Source organism: Antechinus flavipes, chromosome 2, assembly GCF_016432865.1.
Source record: "Antechinus flavipes isolate AdamAnt ecotype Samford, QLD, Australia chromosome 2, AdamAnt_v2, whole genome shotgun sequence".
In the NCBI taxonomy this organism is placed as follows: Eukaryota; Metazoa; Chordata; class Mammalia; order Dasyuromorphia; family Dasyuridae; genus Antechinus; species Antechinus flavipes.
Genome location: NC_067399.1, coordinates 471,230,951 through 471,245,072, shown reverse-complemented (window position 1 = coordinate 471,245,072; position 14,122 = coordinate 471,230,951). Strand labels below are relative to the sequence as shown.

Below are 14,122 nucleotides of genomic sequence, written 5' to 3'. Positions count from 1 at the left end.
AGTTCATGTTAGTGGAACACCAGCCCTGGCAAGTTCTAAAAAGCAGGAAAGATTTCTAGTATTAGCTGGCAGGCAGACAGAATCGTGTCTCACCACTAGAACTGGCCACTGGATGATTTTTTTGCTACCACAATGATTCGGTGCCAGAAGATACATAGCTCTACTTTGCCCGATTTAGGAAGCTTTTATTTATAACAGACTTCGAAATAAAGGAGCATCCTTCCTCGATGATCTGTTAAAGTACCATTGTAACCTAGAAGTTCCCAAAGATGGTCATGTTCCACTTCCTAACTTATCTGTAGAACATTTGTTTAGCACCTGATTTATCTCTAGAATTTGTTGATTACATGACCTGCACTGTAAGTTGAGCTTGTTATATAATGGGCTGTAGCAAAGCCAGGCACTGGGCCAACTTGACTCACAGGTGGAGAGGATATCTCTTCCACCTGCTGTGACTGAAACCTGCTGCTACTAGGATCCACCTGTCTTTAACTATTCTCCATTGGCTCTAAGGAGTGTTACCTGATGGCCTCAATTTCCCACCATAAAGATCACTTAGGGGAGATGATTATGGAAAACAGAAGCATTACCAGGGATAGCCTGAAGCTTTTCCTCTAGTTTTATCCCATTAGAACATAAGCACAGATCAGTTTATCAGATTAGGCTAAGGCAGAGAAGGTCTGGCCCTGAAAGGATAAGATATAGAGCTATCTGGGAAGTATCAAGGAATATAGTGCCATAAATCTAAGCAGCTGGTGAGGCTTGAGGGCAGCTCAGGGCAGGTGGCTGATTGGGCACTGTGATTCAGCAGGGACCCACTTAAGCCCCTTCACAATCTGGCTGCAACCAATTGTTCCACACTTACAGCATATTATTTCCCTGTAGGCGCTTTTGATTCTAGTCTAACTGGCCTATTTGCTGTTGCTGGTAGCTGATAGTCTTGCTTCAGGCTCTGTGACTTTACACAGGTTATCATCATGCCTGGAATTCTCTCCCTCCTCACTGCCACCTCTTGTCATTTTCCCAAGGCTCAGCTCAAGTGTTACTTTTTCTAAGAGCCCTGATTCTCTCTTCTCCTCATTCTTTACACTGCTTTACACTTGAAATTACATTGTATATATTTTATATTTATGTATTTGTGTGATTTTTCCCCTCCTAAGTAGAATGTAAGCTCTTTGAGAGAAGGCAATGTTTTTATTTTTGTCTTTCCATCCTAGGATCCTGGCATTTTAAAAATGCTTATTGAATTGAAATGAATTGTGTGGGGTGGTTGATCCAACAAGGGCTCTGAGGCATTGCTAAAAACAAACTTCATCAAAAGTACTAATGTGATTTAAGCCCTAATGAGATACATTTATAGGCTAATTCTGCCTTTTCAGACAGTAACAATTTTGCACTGTCCCTTCAGATTGTAATTTCGATTAAAAAGCTCTATTAGAATGCAATCTTCTTGGGGGTAGGAATGGGTTTTTTTTTGGTTTGTTATCTGTGTATCCCTAGCCTGGCATATGCCCTACATGATTGAACATGTATTGAAGATAATCACTCATTCTGTGGCACCTGCCCACAAAGCACCCTCCTCACCCTAAACCAGAAGGGACAGTGGATTTTACACAAGCTGAGCTGAAACTTAACTCCAGGTCCTCTGACTCGAAAAGCAGTACTCTTTCCATATTTCCTGTTTCATATAAGAGCATTCCTATAATTAATATAATCTGCTGTCAAGTCTAATAAAAACAATTTCTCCAATTCCATTCCATTAAAGAAACATTTAACTGTTTACAATATGCCAGGCATTCTGCTAAGGACAAAGGATCTAAAGGCAAAGCTGAAGCAGTTCTTGCTTTTAAAGTGCCTTCATTCACTGGTATGAACCATGTAAAAAATTAGTAAATACAAAATATTAAAAATCCATTTCTAGTGAGGAAGAACCCTAACAATTAGATAATTTAGGAAATGCCTCTTGGATGGAGGAGCTCTTGACATGAATTCTGAAAGGGATTCAAAGGGCAGAAAGATGGCACAGTTCTATATAGAGTGCTTAGTCTAGAGTCAGGAAGACTGAGTTCAAACCTGGCCTCAGACACTTACCAGCTGTGTGACCCTGGACAGGTCATTTAACCTTGCTTGCCTTAGTTCCCTCATCTGTAAAATAAGCTGGAGAAGGAAATGACAAATCTGTCCTGTATCTATACCCCCCCCCAAAAAAAAAAAACCCAAATGGGGTCATGAACAATTGGATACAGCTGAAACAATTGAACAGCAATAACAACAAAAGATATTTCAAGAGGTAAAGGCGAGGAAGAGATTGCTCCAAACATGGGGGATAGTCAGTGGAAAGACAAGGAGGCAGGAGATGGATGTTTGATATATGGGAGGCAACTAGAACTAGAAGATGGCACTTGGACAAAGATGGGGGGGTATTTAGTACAAACAGAGTTGAACTCAGAGAAATTACTGGAGTCACCAAGAAAGATTGTATGATAAAAAGATAAAGCCCAGATGTAGAGGATGGTAGATAGATGATGATTTAATAAAGGGAGCTGAGAAGGTTAAAAAAAAATAGGTAGGAATAAAACCAAGGCAGAGTAATGTTACAAAAACCTAGGAATGAGTATATCTATAAGGAAGGGGTGATTAAGAAGATTGGGGAAAAGCCATTAGACTTACCAAAAGAGAGATGACTAGTAACCTTGGAGCAAGCAGTTCAGCTGAGTCATGGTAAGGGAGCTGTACTTCAAGAAATAAGAAATGAAGAGGTGAGAAAAAAGTGAAGGCATGGTATATATGCTATTTTTTCTAAGAGTTTGACTATGACTATGACTACAAAAGGAAGAAGAAACATAGGAAAGTAATTTGAGGGGATGCTAGGTACAAGAGAAGGACTTTTTTTTTTTAAAGTAAGAAGATCTGGGCCCATTTATAAGCAATAGAGGAAACAACTGATAAGAAAGGTTGAAAATCAAGAAGAAAAGGGGCATAATCTAAGGTGTAAATTCATGATAGACACAGGAGGAGAAGGGATCAAGGACATAAATAGAGTGGTTGGTTTTGGCTAAAGAGTCACTTCTTTTTTTTTCCTGAGGCAACTGGGGTTAAGTGACTTTTCCAAGGTCACACAGCTAGGAAGTGTCAAGTGTCTGAGGAGAGATTTGAACTCAAGTCCTCCTGACTTCAGGGCTGATACTCTCCTATGCCATCTAACTACCTCAGAAGAATCACTTCTTAACCACTTTTTCCCCTCAAATGTGGTGCAAAAGAGGAAATAATGGTCATTGTGTTAAAGTAGTATGAGAAATATAGAAATGTAACTCTGCTTAGTTTGGATTCTACTCTGTGGAACATGACCCTGCCCTGGGTAATCCCTAATGGTACTTCCTAGCCCCTATTTTTCTGTTTTCTTCTGGCTTTCCCAATTAGATCATAAGCTCCCTGAGGGCAGGAACTGCTTTTCATTTTCTTCCTTATATCCCTACCTCTTAATATAGTGCCTGGCACATAGTAGATACCTAATAAATATTAACTGAATTGAATCAAAATAGAAATGGGGAGAAGGAGCTTATGTTGGACAGCTTCAATTTGATTAGAAAAGTGTTAATAAAGTCTTTTGCTGAGAAAGTGGGGTAAAGGATAATCTAGGCAAATTGAGGAGGGAAAAATTTGAACAGACTGTATTCATATATTATAGTTACTATAGGTCTCCTGAATCCTAGTTCCCAGTTTTTTCTACCACACAAAGCTTCCTTACCAAATACAAACCTATTCATATGAAATTTTAAGCCTGCTTTTGACCATAAATAATGAGATGGTTGGTGCAATTATTATTATGTCTAGTTGAAAGATGAAAAACTGAGGCTGAGAAAAGTTATGATTTGCCCATCAACTAGTTAATGCCTGATTCAGTACTAGAATTTACTTTTTATCTTAAGACTCCTATTTCCATTGTACCAAACTAATAATTCCTGTCTTTGGGATAGTTCCCAATACCTTTTTTTTCCAAAGCTTTCTATGAAGCTAACAATATATGACAAAGAAGTCCTAAGGGACTCACTAAAGTGAGCACATTTTGAAAGCAATACCTAAAAGTCAACATAAGTTGCCTATTCACTGATAACATGATTTTTCAAAAATTCTCTAAGGATCTATATTTTTAAATATTTCTTCAAAACTTCAAGGATTCATCTGAGGGGGGTACTCCTATATCTTAGAAGACAATATCACTAATTGCTGTGACCAAAAATATTCATCACTTGGTGAATGATTCATCTAGTGATAAAGTAGTTTTTACTAAAGAGATAAAAATATAAATTTCTGAAATATAGGAACTGTGCTAATTGATACTATAATACTAAATAAATATCCACATAAAACAAGGAAAGAATCCTAAATTTAAATAAAAGTGAAAAAAACCAGGCAAGTGATATAGAAATAATTTTATTTCTGTAAACTCACTCTAAATCAGGGCTTCTTAAACTTTTTTTTTTGCTTATGACTCCTTTTTTGCCCAAGAAATTCTTATGTGATTGAGTATATAGGTATAAACAATAGGTATGCAAATCGAAATTTACTAATATAAATAATTTTGCAACCTCCACATTCAGTTAAGAGATCCTACATGGGATCATGACACAATTTAAGAATCTAGGCTCTGAGATGAACCAAATCAGTTCCAATAAAGCAATAATGAATTGAACCAGCTAGACCCAGTGAAAGAACTCTGGGAGATGACTATGAACCATTACATAAAATTCCCAATCCCTATATTTTTGTCCGCTTGCATTTTTGATTTCTTTCACAGGCTAATAGTACACTATTTCAAAGTCCGATACTTTTTGTACAGCAAAATAATTATTTGGAAGTGTATACTTATATTGTATTTAATTTATACTTTAACATATTTAACATGTATTGGTCAACCTGCCATCTGGGGGAAGGAGGGGAAAAACTGGAACAAAAGGTTTGGCAATTGTCAATGCTGAAAAATTACCCATGCATATAACTTGTAACTAAAAAGCTATAATAAAAAAAGAAGAATCTAGGCTCTAAATAATTGCTATCATTAATATGATGGTTTTCTTTAAGTTCTGATAGCAGTCATCAGTATGATTATTCAATCATATTGCCATATTATTTATACCTATTATAGGAGGAAACTAAGAGTTATAGAGATTTTGATTTGCTCAATGCATCAAGAGAGACCCTTGCCAACTGATCTTATAATCACTGCAAATCTTAATCATCACTGCTTGCTATTCATTGTCCACCTGAACCCTAAAAAAGAGAATGTCTAAGTGAAGGAGAAGGACAAAAGATTCCCAGTAGCAAAGCTGTTCTTTTATCTCATCAAGAGAATTCACAAGGAATGAGAGATACACAGAGAGAAGAAATTTACCACTTTGTAGAACTCACTGAGAATAATAATAATGGTGAGCACTGGTTTAATAGTTTAAGCAATCAGCACCATGGCTAGGGGTAGCAAATACTGTGGTTAGCACCAAGACAAGGGAAAGCAGGCTTCTCTGGGACATAAAAAGAGTGTTGTTCTCAGAACTGGTAAGACCTAGATAATTTAAGGGCGTGGGCAGAGTATCAAGGCATTGTCTGAATTTCCAGAAGCGAAATATTCCTGAAATGGTATCTCTGGGTCTCCACCATACTATGTCGACTAATAGGTACAGATATAACTGGAAGATAAAGTGTCTCTATGTCCCTGGCGACATCTCAACATGGCAAAAGATCAGTATTCCAGTAAGAAGTAAGTCTGTGATGAGAAAATTTTTCAGAGACAATTCTGGCTATATATTTTAAAATGTATTTGTTCTAAAATTGCCCCATACTCCATCATCCTAAGCATGTGTTTGAAAGTACAAATATTACAGGTGAAGCCTGATCTGGATTAAAACACTTAACTTTTTAAAACAAGGCAAATGATAAAAGGATGACAAGTCCCAAACATCCTGTCTTTGGGTAACTGGCAAAATGATCCAGATTACATTTTAAATGATCTCTAAACTTTAAAAATCTATGCCATTCCCCTGTTCCAAATCCTTCATATTACTTTTTATAATTATATATATATGTGTGTGTGTGTGTGTGTGTGTGTGTGTATAATTTTATAGTCAATTTGAAATATGATAATCAAACATGCAACATTTTTGTCCAAAAATCACAAAGCTAGTAAACTGGGGAGCCAGGATCTCCTAACTTCAAGTATAATGATCTTTCTATTTCACCATGATGCTTCAATATCCAGTCTAACTTAAATAGTTCTCCATAGGATCATGGTAAAATAACTGAATAAAGTATGTTTATGCTAAGTAAAATATTAATTTTCTAATAAAGAACCATTTTCCATAGAGCATAAACTTAGGCATGTCCTACCAACCTGAAAAAGCTTCAAATAAGAGTCCAGAGACAGATACTGTTATATGAAAATCACCCTAGATTCATTTGGAGAGGCTCAACAACATCAAATAATCAGTTATTTGGCCACAGTTCCTTAAGACTGTCTGCTCAGCTGAGATCTGCCTCAGTAGAGGGAGGACTTAAACTGATTAAGTAAAAAATTCTTCAAAGTATTAAAATCAAACATTAATAGTTTCACCTGTCATGATTAAATGTCCCATGAAATTGTTGCTCTTCTGAGGCAATTTAAACAATTTGACTTTGGAAACCTTTTAGAATGAAAGCAAAGAGAGAAAACTATGTAACAAAAGAACTTCTTGGAGAGTCCAGGAATAACTGACACAATACAGGTAAACTCATGTAAAAAGATTCCAGAAAGTAACAAAAATTATGGACATTATGTCCAGTAGCTTAGTTAACAGACAATTTTATAAATCCATAAATAGACAATGAAAGAAAAAACCAAAGTAGATGAACCAATGTTCTGACTATTTAGCAAAAGTGAAAAGAGAATCAACAGAGAATCAATGCTTCTAGAGTTTAGTGGATTTGGACACAGATCCTAAAGAATGATGGCAGATTCAAACATTGGTATATGCCATATGCTTTTAAATAACACTATGTTCTTCAAAGATTTTCTAAAAATTTATCATATCATTGCTTCCCTAAACTAAAATATGGCTTTCTAAGAAAATTAACTTAAGAAGAACAAGAGGGACAAATATTTCCTAACCAGAAAGCAAGTATTAACTTTAGTTGGAAATGACAAAAAAAAGCCACAACAAAAACCATCATGACAATTTTCTATACCTAATCAGGATTTATAAAAACAAATTAACTTTAAAACAAATCATAAATATTATTCAAATTATTTTAAATTATAATTTAAAAGCAGAAATTTCATCAAAATCAATATTTACAGAATGTTCATAGAATCACATAATGTTGACACAAAAAGAGGAACTGCAGAGACCATCTGATCCAACTCACTTATTTTTACAAAGGGGGAAACCAAGATCAAGAGAGGAGAAATGAATTACATGGCTTTTTAAAAAAAATCTATATATCACCTTTATTTTCCATTATATCATTTCTCTTTTTTCTAACAAGAGAGCCAAGAAAGAAAGGAGTTGTTGAGTTTAGAAAACTAAGCAACATATCAATCAAGTCCAAGATTATATGTTTTCTCATATCCAAAGTCTTCCACCTTTGGATCATATGGCTTTTAAGTGTCAAAGAAAAGGGACCCTTTTCTTTTCAGTTCAGCCTCTACTACTGAATATGGTACCTGGATGTAAGTACCAAAGATATGGCCTTAGTAATTAATTACAGTGAAAGATCAGAAGCCACATTTCTCAAATGAGGAATACTCTCAAGGGTATCCAAAGTGATTTCCTTGGACATTACCTGCCATGTAAGCTAGAAATCCCTGTTCAAATGTGAATAAATCATATAAAACATTTATTTCTAGAAAGACAGGAAAGTCAGTGTTCTACTCAACTTTTCTTCTCTTCCTGAGCCAGAATGGAGTAGGTGAATCAACAATTACTGTTAATGAACTGTGAAAACTATAAGGCAACTATGAGTGAGTTACCTTCTTCCCTGTCTCAGGCACATCTATCTTCTCAATTAAAGATTAGGATTATAGATAAGACTGGAAAGAACTCATTTTTTTTTTAATACTTTAAGTCTGCAAAATACTTCCCTCCCCAAAACCTGTGAAGGACCCAGTGCTCTTTTATTATCACTTCTTACAGATGAGGAAATTAAGGCTTTGAGGTTTAGTTACTTTGTCCATCATACACAGCTAGCAAACATCAAAGGTCAAACTCAAACCCAAGTCTCCTTACTTTAAGTCCATCACTCTACTTATAGTATCCTGCTTCCCCATCCCCAAAAAGAAACCATTTTCCTGCACAAGAAGATTCGGGACTACTAGATTGACTAAATCTTGCTAATTCTTAATTAAGAAATGAAATAAAGTCTGAAAGATAAATTTTTTTAAAAATCACTTTAACCTACAGTTTTAATAATAATAAAAAAACCCCACCAAAAATCTCTTGCACCAAAGTTAAAAATAAAAATTTTTGTTATTGGGTACTGATAGGAAATATCTCCAGCAAAAAGACAACTTTTGCAGTTTATATCAACAACATTTCCCAGATAGATTATAAGTACACAGAAATTCCAAAGTTCCTATCAACCTCATTATCCTGGAGATTATATAAAACTGAATTGAAAGAATTTAAATTTTGGTAATTTAAAATTTCCTATTGCTATTTTGTTTTACAAATACTTCTCTCTCTTAAAAACTCAAATGATTCAATTCCCATTCCAATTCTAGAATGTCCAAAATAAGTAATAAGAAAATTTACAACTTCTTGATTTATATTATTTTTTTCAGGCATTTAGGATATGCTACTTTACTTTAGAGGAGCTAGGTGGCAGAGGTTCTAGAAATGTGAATTGCTATCATTTCTCCATTTAGTCTTGATTTTGTCTGCTTGCTAACTGTTACAGAATCAAGATTTTCAGGGGATTTTGACCACACTTTTCCTTTCCTCTTGCATTGGGCTAGGGACACCTGAGGAGGAAACTCATTGCCCATATTCATACAACACTTTACAGTTTGTAAACACTTCACAAAAATGACCTCATTTGATCCTCACAACAACCCGGGGAGGTTGGTGTTATTATGATCCCCATCTTCCAGCTTAGGATATTGAAGCTGACAGAGGGTAGGTACCTTGCTCAGGGCCACACAGCTCATGAGTGTCTGAAGTTGGATTCAGACTCAGGTCTTTCTGATCCCAGATTCAGTGCTCTTTTCAGTTTGCTTCTCAGCTGACCCTCTACCAATGCTGATAAGCATCTGCTCTAAATCATCAAGCCTTAGAAAGCAACATTAGTATTGTTGATAGAGAAGCTGATCTTGCAAACAGGAAGAGCTAAATTCAATTACTACCTTTGGTATACAATGGCTCTGTTACCCTGGGTAAGTCTAACCTCTCAGTACTCCAGACAACTCTATTAATAAGATATAAAATAAAAATTATCATTTTAGATTTAATGTATTTTTTCTCAAGAGTTCAAAGTTTTCACATGTATAATTAAAAAAAACCCCTCTAATTTAGACAAATGGTGAGGTAGAAAGAAATGTCTGAATTATGGAATGCCTAAAGAAACAAAATGTAATTTTAAAAAATCCCAAAAAATCCTCTTCCAATGGTTCATCATAGTGTAGAGATAACTGTGGGTTCCCAAAAATTAGACACTGCTAATAGGCCATCTTACACTGATCTAGTAAAGCTTTGAGTACAGGCCAACAATGGGTTTGTATCTCTAGACATTACTTGTTATCTAGTTGCCCAGAAAGGGAATATAGGTCCATGGAAAAATTGGCCAAGAGGTAAATTTTTTAGTTTAGGGAGCTTTTAAGGGTTTATAACCTGCATTGGAAAGTCCCTAATTTTTCAAACTATTAAAGAACATATTTTAACTTGAACTAGATTAATGAAAAGCATTAGTGGAGAGTCAATCTTTAAGGCTCTAAAAGATAAGGATATTTGCAACTGGCACAGCAGCTGCTTCTGTTTAAATGGGACAGTTGATGGTACTTTTAAATGTCTTCCTCGAAAGATTTTAGTCAATTCTCCTATAACCTTATTATTTATTTAAATCAAAACCCAACAATGTGTACTATTAACGAAGGGTTTAACTATACAAACTCTTGTTTCAATCAATCTCTGTCAATTTTTAATTAGGGGAACCTCAAATACAGATGTTGCTACATTATCTTATTCAACCTCACAGGCTTATGACAAACTCTTATTTGTGCTGTATATTGTGTTAAGTTTCCTGTGGATTTTTTTCTTTAATAAATGCTACCTGATTATGTATTATATTTGCTATGCACATTTTGCAGAGAAATTGTCGCAAGATATAAAAGTGATTTCATGGAAGTAGCCCAATTTGGAACGGACTTGCCAAGAGCTCTAGAGTTCCTAAGTCTTTTTGCTACTTCCAATCTAGGCATCTGATCATCATTAATTGAACAGCATCATGCTAGCACACTGGTTGGTTGCCTATTCAAAAAAAAAAAAGTCTAAGGAAATCCAACAAATAATTATTAAGCATATGTATAAAGTGTATATGTATAAAACATGTGTATAAAGTGGTAACTAGTTGCTGAGGAAAAATATAAAATATAAAATTTAGATTAGAAAGAGTCCTTGTCCTCATGAAGTTCACAGTCTTAGCAGGGAGATACTGACAATGACTTGTGATTAAATTGTTATAAGGGAACTCCATGATAAGAAAACTTTCTCTATCAAAGTAGGTTGACAGCTTCTTTGAACTTTATAGTCTTAGCATATTGCCTAAATCATTGAAAAGTTAGGTGAATGCTTAAGGTCATACAGTATGTAAAAGCATTGGTCTTAAAAATCAGGTCTTTCTGGTTAAAAGGCCAGATCTCTAATTACACCTTGCTGCTTCTGCAGGGGAATAAGGTACAAACACAACATGATAAGAGCTTTGTAAAAACGAAGGGGAAAGTCATTCATTATCTATTGGATCAGGGAAGACTTCCAGGAGCTGTTAGCATACAAGTTAGAGTTTAAATGATTAAGAGGGACATAGAATATATTCCAGAAGGTGCAGCATAAACAAAAAGGCAAGCAGCGGAACACCTTGGTTGTTTCAGGAGGTAGCACATTATGCTAGAAAGGATGCTTTCTACTTTCTGTACAATTTGGGGAAATTGGTTTCATCTCTGTGGGCCTCATCTCAATGATTCTTCTAATTTTAAATATTAAATATTTAAATAAAGATTTTATAGTTGCCAGTGACTTCAAAGATCTTCTAAGGCAGGTGTTCTTAACCGTGTGTGTGTGTGTGTGTGTGTGTGTGTGTGTGTGTGTGTGTGTGTATGCGCGCGTGTGAGACAAGCCCTTTGGGGAATCTGGTGAAGCCTACGAACTCTTCAGAATAATGTTGTCAAATGCATAAAAGAAAACGTACAGGACTACAAAGGAAACCAATGACAATGACACAAAGTTATTTACTTTTTAAAAAAAGTTCGCCGGCGCGGGGTTAAGGACCATGATACAAGTGTGGAAAGCATGTGTAGGGGAGTATGAGACAAGGTTGGAAAAAATTGGCTTGATCAGGGAAAGGAGCCTGAACTTTATTCTGAAGGCTATAAAGCAGGGTTCTTAACCTTTGTGGTGCCATCTACGGACTCCTTTTGATGCATCAAAAATCCATCCGTGATTACAAGGTAAATCAAGTATACTGAAAAAACACGCCCCCAAGTTCAGACCCAGGTTAACAACCCTAGCTATAGAACTCCCTCAGGCTGCAGAGAAGCATAGGAAGGGCAGCGCGGAATAAGGAAGAGTAGGAAACAAGCAAGGTCTGAACGACAGAATAGAAAGGGGGGACAACTGGAGTCAAGAAGCAGCCCTGCAGATTGGGACAAGAAGGCGGACCCCGCCCCTTCACTTTGTCCCGCCCCCATGTCCCCTCCCTATCAGCCCCGCCCCCAGCCCCGCCCCTCCCGGCTCGCGTTACCGCTGGGTGAGGCTCAGCAGGCGGGTGGATGTCAGGTAGAGACCGCTCGGTTCCTCCATGAGGGCGGTGTCGTGGGAGAAAAAGCACTCAAACTCCCCGCTCCTACGGGGTCGCAGCCATCGGGCGCTGGGGCAGAGCCTGCAGTAGCGGCGCAGTGCCTCCACTCGCTCGGTCCGCTACCTCAGACCGGGCCCCCGCCACCAAACGCCGCGTTATGGCCCCGCCCCGGAGCCTGTCAGCCAATTGGAAACTGGAGAGGCCGCCCCGCGTCTCTCGTTGATGAGTGATTGGTTCTCTGTCAACATAGTCCAGCCCTCTCCTCCAGGGCTCTGTCCGCATAGTGCACGCTGGGACTTGTAGTCAGTTGGAGGAGAAGGGGCGTTGGTCTAACCATTGCAGAATCCGGCGATCGCCTAATATTGGGATCACTGGAATCACGAGAAAGGACCGCGGAATATAGAATTTTAAAGTTGGTTCGGACATGGAATGTTGGCTCCAGAACAGACTTTAGGAAGCAGAATGATAGCCCTGAAAAGGACCCTAGAACATAAATGTTGGAAGTAAAAGGTACTCTGGAGCCCAGGCAGTCACAGCTAGAAGGAACTTTAGAGAATTTCAGGGTTGAATGGGATCTAAGATCATACATGGAATAATGGTCTGTTAGAGAAGAAGAGCATAGAAAACACAGTGTCACTGCTGATACAGATCTTGTCTTCTCTGAGATCTTTTCTTCAAAAGGCTGAACACTCCCTGTTCTTTCAACCGGCCCTCGTATAGGCAAGCTCGTCAAGGCTCTTCACCAACCTGATTGCCTTCCTCAGACCATTGCTTCGGTTTGTCAATGTCTCTGCGAGGAAGCAGTGCTTAGAACTAATCTGGGTGAATAGGTGATTCCAAAAGAAAGACATCTAGGCTACCCATAACTATGCTCTTAATCAAGCATTAATAATTAGAAAAATGCACATTGAAACATCTTTTGGGCTCTAGCTCACCATCCATCGAATTGGCAAAGCTGTTAAAAAAGGAACGAACTGTTGGAAAGACTGGCAAGGTATATACTGGTAAAGCTGGTCCAAGCATTCTAGAAAGCAATTTTGAGATATATCCCTCAAGTTACTAAATTGTACATGTCCTTTTAACCCAGTGGTATCACTACTAGGCCTACATTCCAAAGAAATCAAAGAAAGTGGAAAGATCCTATATATACAAAAATAGTTACAGCATCTCTTCTTGTAATAGCAAAGGACTTGAAACTAAAGGTGTAAAATGACTGAACAAATCATGGTATATAATTCTATATTAGACACATAGTATGTAGCTACTGTAATACTATTGAATTCCATGAAGAAATAAAGAGCCAATTTCTGGGAAAACTGTGAAGACTTGTATGAATTGGTATTAGAAAACAATTTAAATTATAATAATATTAATACTGAAAAAAGAATAATTAGAAAAAAATCTGATTAGCACAATTGTCAATAATGTTCGGAGGACTCAGAATGAAGAATATTATCTACCTCATGACATAAGTGATAGATACACCATGAAGAATGAAATGCCCATTTTTGGACATGGCCACTATTGGAATGTTTTTAGATTGATTATGCTTATTTGTTCCAAAGGTTCTCTATTTTTTCCTCAGGGGTGTAGAGAAGTGGGAGACAGAAAAACAAATAACTGGTATTTGAAAAAAAAATCACACCACACACAAAAGAAACCAAATAAGGAACTCATCAATTGAAGAATGGCTAAACAGGATGTGATACGTGAATGTAATAGATTATTATTGCTCTGTAAGAATATGAAGGACTATGTGAAGAAAACCAGAAAAACTATATTCTTTAAATATAACAATGTAAACAGAGAGGGTAACACAATGAAACCAAACAATATAGAATTAGAACGACCAAGTTTGAGTTGAGAAGGATATCTCCTATTAGATATGGTTGATGTGTTAGTTGGTTTTGCCTAAGTTTTCTCTCTCCCTTCTCCCTCTCTCCCACCCTCCCTTCACCCCCTTCTCTTTTTCTTTGTCTTTCTCTCTCGTCTCTCTCTATATATCTACCTGTCTTTAACTCTGTCTCTTAAAATCTTTGTTACAAGGTTTGGTTCATTGCTTAGGGGAAGAATATATGAAGAAATA

General features: G+C 36.9%; 1 protein-coding gene across 1 annotated transcript in view; it reads right to left on the bottom strand.

Moving 5' to 3' along the window:
• GARNL3 (GTPase activating Rap/RanGAP domain like 3) overlaps positions 1-12,184 on the bottom strand; it is a 233,839-nt gene extending 221,655 nt beyond the window's left edge. Inside the window, exon 1 of the mRNA XM_051979671.1 lies at positions 11,980-12,184. Coding sequence (XP_051835631.1) covers positions 11,980-12,038 — 59 coding nt within the window. The 5' untranslated portion in view covers positions 12,039-12,184. The remainder of the gene's footprint in view (positions 1-11,979) is intronic.
• Positions 12,185-14,122: the final 1,938 nt, after the last annotated feature.